This window comes from Panthera uncia (assembly GCF_023721935.1).
Source record: "Panthera uncia isolate 11264 chromosome B3 unlocalized genomic scaffold, Puncia_PCG_1.0 HiC_scaffold_1, whole genome shotgun sequence".
Classification (NCBI taxonomy): Eukaryota; Metazoa; Chordata; class Mammalia; order Carnivora; family Felidae; genus Panthera; species Panthera uncia.
The window spans coordinates 128,535,291-128,542,807 of NW_026057582.1; the positions used below are offsets into that span (position 1 = coordinate 128,535,291).

General features: G+C 47.8%; 1 protein-coding gene across 1 annotated transcript in view; it reads right to left on the reverse strand.

The window, feature by feature from the left end:
- Positions 1-5,674, reverse strand: part of NR2F2 (nuclear receptor subfamily 2 group F member 2) — a 13,503-nt gene extending 7,829 nt beyond the window's left edge. The window contains exon 1 of the mRNA XM_049614042.1: positions 4,189-5,674. Within this exon, the coding sequence (XP_049469999.1) occupies positions 4,189-4,231 (43 nt within the window). The 5' untranslated portion in view covers positions 4,232-5,674. The remainder of the gene's footprint in view (positions 1-4,188) is intronic.
- Positions 5,675-7,517: the final 1,843 nt, after the last annotated feature.

Consider the following 7,517-nt stretch of genomic DNA (forward strand, 5'->3'; position numbering starts at 1 on the left):
AGGGGGGCGGGGAGGGGGCGGCCGCGCCGCTACCACCGCCGGGCGGGGGATGGGCCCGGGCCGGCCCCGGGCACGCGGCCCCCGAGCTCTCCGCACCCCGCACCGGAGGTTTCCGCCCCAGCGGGGAGAGGAGCGCGGCGCGCACACACAACGCCTCTTAAAGGCTCCGCGAGAGGCTTTGGATGGAATCGAGGACTTCGCCTCCCGCAACTTGGCGATGCCACGAAATCCGTCGCTCGCGCACCACCCGGGACTCCCGGCGCATCTTTGTGCCCACAGTGCCAGAGAAAGAGAAAAGTTCCCCGGTTTCTTTGCAGAGGGGTAGTGGGTGGGGGTCAGGATAGGTGCCGAGAACCGAGCTTGGAGGCATTTTGCAAACGAAACATTTGGTCAGATCCGGGTGACGGTAGACCCTTCTCTTAAGCAACTCTGATCACTTGCTTGGTTTTGTGGCTTGATAGACATTTTTTTTTTTTTTCCTTTTTAGAGGGAAAAAAGAAAGAAGCCATTTGGTATCTCTCTTTTTCTTGCAGGGTTAACATTTCACAGGTATGTGGCCTGACATTTTAATTGCTCAAATGAAACATCTCGGATGCTGAGAAGCACAAGTAGACTTCATCTCATTGTCATGACGCAATTAAAATCAATTTTCCTCAACTTCATCCTCTCTCATTAGTTGTAGCTAACTCACAAGCCAACGTCCTGCCACACTACCCAGTCGTGGAGAGAGGTGAATAGACCGTTCTGTCCGCTGATGGACGAGCGGAGGCAGCCTCCCAGCCTCCTAGCCTCCCCTGTGCATACCCTCTGTACATACATGGAAGCGCACATGTATCAGATGCATATTTGTCAATGTACACAGACAAAGACTTCAGCGCCTATGCTTCTAGGTCATGGAACAGTTGAGGACGAACTTCATTGTTCCTCAGGTTCCTTTTAGGCATCCATTGAGTCATTAAAACACGACCAGCGATTCTGCTCCAGATTGGAAATAATACCAAGCACAACTCACAGGAACCACACACAAGCCACAGGCCACCTCAAGAGATTCACTGCAATAAGAACAACTTCATAGCCTATGCCAGTCTGCTTCAATGTGCTAAAATCATCAACATGGATGTGTCTCTGAACTCCAGGGCGTTTGGCTTTAAACATCACACATCTAGAGTTGGCCCCACGGAACACACTGTATTTCAGGGCAGGCACCTTTCGGTATGATCATGAGAAGTTCATTATGATTGTTCAACGTTTAGAAAACAAAATTTTGACAGCATCGCACACATTTTGCCCCAAGAAAAACTGTAAAGTTGGAAGCCAACCAGGTTTATGAACAGTTGAAATATTTTACATCAACCACGCTGAGTTTCAGGAAACATGAACACATATGAAGAGTAAAGTAATGACCCCAGGAAAGCATCCTTGATAGTGCAAAAAATGGACGAGATGAAAGGTGTAAAAAAAACCAACCATAGACCACACATACGATTGACCTGTGCTGGTGTGTGCTCTTTGCATTCAATAAATACCCTTTACCCACAGGCAGAATACAAGGTAGGTACTAAGTGAAGATATAGGCAGACAGGGGCTAGTTTTTAGGAGAGGAGAAACCCTCTTTACACTTCCTTGCTAAAACCTTCTTAGTCCTCACCCTTTCTCCGCTGAAATCACGTATTTCACTAAAGCTGCAGGTGCTGGGATTATTTGAAAGTTGTAAAAAAAAAAAAACAAAAAAAACCAAAAACCAACTACAGTGGACACTGAACTATCATAAACCTGGTGTACAATGAGATTGCCACAGAGAAGGCAGGCTGAGAATTTCAGGTTGATTAGAGACACAATATCACTTTCTCTTAAAGAGGACAGAAGGATGGAAAAGAAATCATTTCAAAGGTTTTTTTCCCCCCCCTTTCAACTCCTATGATTCAAGGGATTGCCTAATGCTACAAATGTCAGTAGATTAGGGGCAATCTCAGCAGAGATGTGGTGGGGCTGGGATGAGACAGGAAATCTAATGGACATACCCATCTCAATTTAATAGAAGAGAATAATTGATTGTAGGGAAATCTTAATCTTGCCTCTTGAGTGCAGACACTTCCATAGCAAGATCACCTTTTACAGACATGCAGTGGGAAATTTCTGAAAAGCAACAGCTTCCACAGGGCACTTAGAGATTTTTGGTGTTTGAAGTATGCTCTGCTCTGATGGACTTAGATTTAAAATGAAGAATTTCCCAACCTCCTACAAAACTGGAGCCTGCCACAGCACACGACCACAGGCTTCCCATGAAGTCAGACGTGTTTCACTCTGTATTTTAGATTCATTCAGTTATGGGGATGCTATTAGAAATTCAAAACAATAAATAAATGACCATATCAATTGTAGTTAATTTTACTGCATATAAGAAGAGAAAGGACTGCAGACTGAGAAAAAAAAAAGGAGGGGAGAATATTTTCAAATGCCTTCTTCAGAGATGCTCATTTCCCTTGAATAAAACAGCTCTAAGACTAAAAGAGAAATATCAATATGTCGTTACTGTTCAAAAAAAAAAAAAATCCAGCCCAGTCTTTTATTGCAGATGTAAATTTATTTTAATGAGGGGAATGGCAAGCTTTAATTTGGCTGGAGAAAGTTGGAAAAACATTTGTTTTACTCTGGTGGAAAAAAAAAAAAGTAAAGCAAACCCACCCAGGAATATGATTTTCTTGCAGCAAGTGGCCTGACGGCTGTCATTCTCCCCAAATGAAATCACAATATGAATACAGACCCCAGCAAATGCCGAGTTTAACTCTGAACTCGGTAGAAACCAGTTCTGTCCACCAGGATTCATTGAATTCCTCCTTTCCCTCAATCTAGTTCGTGTGTGTTTTTTCTCTTCCACCACACTGGAGCTCCATGAATAGGGAAAGGGGTTTCCATTGTGTCCCTCTGAACTTCCAAGTCAATGCAATTTTTAACCACTGGCTTGTGGTACTTTGAAAATCACCAGGGGCTGTCAGAGTTGGGTCCTCTGAAAAATTTACAGTGCTAAATCAGAGCATATGCTGGGAGGGAAAAAAATTGCTTAACATTGGAGCAAGTACAGTATCTGTCTGCCCCCTAGTGTAAGAGTCCTCGCTGCCTAAAATTCAACTTTAAAAGAAAAGGAGCTCTTAAAGGGAAACGACTTGGAGCTCACGTAGGCATACGAGAATGAAACTTCTGTACATTTTAATCTGAATAATTCTTCAGGATTTAAAATTAATTGGCTCTAGCTTGGTTGGACCGGACTCGGATCTCGCCACCGCTGCGTTTCCCGAGTCACTGGCGGGGAGAGGTGATCTTCTTTTTTTTTTTTTTTTTTTTTTTTTTCCTCCCTGAACTGGGTTTATGTGCGTCCCCCTCACCCCCTCCTCTCTTTTTCTTTCTCTGTCTCTGTCGTCTCTCTCGCTGGCTTTTTAAAAATGAGGAACCGTTCCTTGAATGTTCTGGACAGAGCACAGAATTGCTTCTTAAGTCAGCCCGACGCGGTTGCAATAGACAGCCGAAAGGTAAACGTTTGCCTGAAATCCGCACGCCAGTTCCGCCACCCCGCCCGATGGTGAGTACCCTTCTCGTTGCGATTCTCCTCCTAGCTTTAACCGAGCGCTTGCCTCCCCGAGCCGCGGCGGAGGGCGCCGGGCAGGACTTTCCTCCCTCCCTGCCTGGCTGGCTGTCAGTTGCACAAGGTTGCAAAATGAAGCGCAGAGGCAAATCGAACAGTAAATGCTGATACGTAGAGCGAGCCTCGCAGCTCCTTTGCTAGAAAACCGAGTCGTCTGTTGCTTGGAAAAACACGCTTATAGGACTGGCTTTTTTAGTTTGCTCTCTGGAAGGAAAGGAGTTTGAGGAGACAGGATGAGGAGATGGGGAGGCACGGCAGTCTTTACGCTTCGGTTTAATCATATTTTGGCAGCTTTGCAATTGTATTTTCCCCCCCTCTTCCCCCCTCCACCACCTCCCCTATCACACACATGTAATAAAATATGGCAATGCATTGAATTGACTGTCCCCCCCCTCCCCAAACCCCTGAAACCACAGTCCTAGGCATTTCAGACACGTTAGCAAACCGATTTTTTGAAAAGCCCCAAGTCACCCCCAGCCCCACACAGCACAAGGAGAAAAGTGAGAAAGGAGAGAGAGAGAGAGAAAAAATACTGTAAGTAAACATACCAAAACCATATTTGCCTTGTTCAAGGTCCCAAACCGCTTGCATCTTCCTTCTAAACTGGAATAACTCTCCTTTAGTTTGGCGGGTGAAATAAACGCTTTGTTGGCCCCCTGAAAAGATGTGTCTTTGATAATTAAAGAGAATCTCCTCCTCGGTGTTTATCTAAGCGATTGTGCAAACTGATAAAAAGTAGGCACTAGCCTGCAGGGAAAAAGAGGAAAGGTGAAGGGAGAGACCTTCCACCTCAAGGAAGTGCTTCCCCATGTATTAGGCGTTCTCAGCCTTGGAAAGCCCTGCACACTAACTTTAGAGAGACGAGGTTTCAGGGAGCTTTGTACATAGCTGCTGAGGAATGCGAGCCTCGCCTTTAAGAAAAAAAACCCCAAACCGTAGGTAGGAGATGTCTGGAGTGATCCTTGTCTCTCATCTCATTCCTTAGAAGGAAGAGTGCGTTGTTACACCTTGTTTGGGGCTGGAAAGACGAGACTTTAAAAACACCCGTCCAATTGAAAAAAATCTCCCAACTTAATGAGTTTAGTCGGAGGCTGGAGCAAACGGCTCAGCCTCGGCGGAAAACCGCCAGCAACTATAGGCGATATTGCAAAGCAAGACGACCCGAGGCACAGCCAAATTCCACTGTTTGGGGTCGAGAGGGATGGAGGCTAATCCTAAAGCAAGTTGGAAAAAAACAGAGGTGGGAGAGGAGGGGGAAAAAGCAGCCTCCTAGCAGACTGGCAGACAGGCTCCCCTCACCCTGGATCAAAGATAGAACTTGAAGCAGGAGGGCAACATTTTTCCTAGGAATCCGTTGGAATCCTCATTTTCTACTTTTAACTCATGTCCCCCCAAGTGATTTTTCCCACTCCCCTGCAGAGCCGTGCCCCCCTTTTCCAGTCCCCATTCTAGAACTTTCCTGAGGAGGAAACCTATTTCTTTTGGGGGGGGAGGGGTTCCCAATTTCAAGCCTTCAAATAATGAATGCTTAATTAACCCCCTCCCTCCACCCACCCTCCCAAATGGAAAAAGGAAGCAGGAATACAGTAACTAGAGAAAATTGAGGAAAAACTATCCTGCCTCTTGCAGTTTAATACAGTTTTAACTAATGGATTTTTTTGTTTTGTTTTGTTTTAAGAGAAGAATAATGGGGAAACACGGATCTTTTATTTTAGGAAACTGTTATGGTAAGATGTATGTCAGACTTGACAAATGGAACTAACGCTCTTCGGCTGCTTCTTGTCCTTGTCTTAAACAGGAATTAAGTTAAACACAGTGCTGAATGTTAATTACATGTTTACTGGCTAATGAAAATTACAAATGGTTTTGCCACCTCAAACAATGATGAAAACTCTGAAGACACTGTAATTATATACTTTGAGGGAAATAACTCAGAATATTGATCATAAGAAGTGTAAATCTTTTTTTAACTATTCATTAATACCATAAATATGGGCTACAGAAGTTTTTCCTTGTGGTTTGTCTCATCAGTTACATCGAGTGGATGGATGGTGAGGTTTCTCTGGGGAGGTGGTGAACTCATTCTCTTGTAGAAGGAGGCCACTTGTGTAACTCAGGGGGTGCCCCCTCCCTTCCGCCCCCGCCCCCTTTAACCCCGGCAGAAGGTCGGGGGGGATAGTTGAACGCGAGGAGATGGGGGTGGGGGGGCTGGGCTTAGGGCAGGTGAAGGTGATCACTGCCCAGCCTCTCCTCTCCCCTGCCCTCTTCTCTTCATTTCTCCCTCCTCCCTTCCCTGCCAGGTCTGATCGATGACCGCCGTCCCCAGCCTGGGCGCCTGTCGGGTAACCTGGCATTCTGGTTCCTAATGGAGGACAACTCACCGCAACCCAGCCACGCTGCCCTGGCATCTTAAGTTCCTTCTTTCAGAGATGGTTAGGGCAGTTCATGGCAAGAGAAGGGGGGAAAAAAAAAAAGTTGAGTGTGGAAGGGGTTATTGGGCAAGGTGGCTCAGGCGGCGGAACCAGAACCGGTTTGGGAGCAGAGAAATGTTTTTTGTTTTGTTTTGTTTTAACTTTGGCCTGAGTTGTAACTCTGCACTCTGGAGTGTGACAGCCACTCCGATCTTGGGGGTCAAAGGTGAGGGCTGCACTAACCCTAAAAGGCTTGTCTGGCCTGGCCAGAAGGCCGAGCTCGGGAGAGGTGGGGGGTGGGTGGTGTGGCCAGCCATACTGCCTGACGCTTCCGAGGGGGTGTCTGTGAAACCCACACGTGGGGGGCACAGAACCGAGGGCTGGTTTTAAGTGCAATATTAAGGATTTTTTAAAAAGTGCCCTAGGCTTGTGGGACTGGAGTCCTCTTTTTCCCTGAGAATTCCCAAGGCGCTGGTCTTTGTCTTAGAAGGAATGGAGTTTCTGAATGGTGTGAAAGGGACAGAGAGGGTCGCTTCAAATCGATTTTACTTGTCCTTTCTGTCTTTTCGGATCAACGCCCTTCAATGGGCACAGAGGTGCTCTTTCAACCAAAAACTTGTGCTACATTTTCTGCCTGTATTGGTGCTAAATACAATAAGCAGTGGGCAGATTTTTTTTTTCTTTGCTCTCCAAAGCAAGAAAGCACCCTAATTAAATTGTTTTATATGGACAGTCAAGATGGACCAATTAAGTATGCATTAGTATAAAGATATAGTCTGCAGATAAGGCAGTTTAGAAAATCATGCGTAGGACAAAGGAGAGGGCGCTAGCGTTGGGGAGGGGTGCGCGAACCCAGCAAGGTCGCCTTTGCCTTCCTCGCTGGGCCCGAGGGAACTGCAGAGGCCCGGGCCTCAGGTGAGAGGAGAGCAGGCCCGCTAACAGGTGGTCAGGCCCGAGCCCCCGACCCCGGCCGAAGAGAGGTGGAACCCAGGGCGTTAGTAGCCCTCCCGTCTCCTTACTCGGACGGACAATGTAGTCGGCTGAGGTGGCGGGTCCCGCAGGAGTGGCGGGGCGGGGGGGTGGCGAGAGAGTGCCGTGCCCCGTGCCAGGTCGGGCCCATCGCCCGGTGTCCGGGTCCAGGGCTCGGCCTTGCAATGAGAGCGTGCGCCCAGGGGAGGCTGGGAGGGCCAAGGGGACGCGGACACTGCCACTGCGGCGGCCGCAGCCCTGCGGCAGTCAAGATCAGGGTAGGAGGCCCCCTTCCCAGCACATCCAAGCTCAGCGCTTTTTCGCTTCTAAGGAAACGGGAGCTCCTCTGCGGGGAAAGTTCCCACTCGACGCCATCCGGCCCGAAGGGCGTCGAGGACCAGGCGCAGGAATGGGGGAAATGACCGAGGGTCGGAGAAAAGGTAGCGAGGAGACTGGCTCCTTGGGCGAATGGAGATCTGGGCCTCTCCACCCTCTCG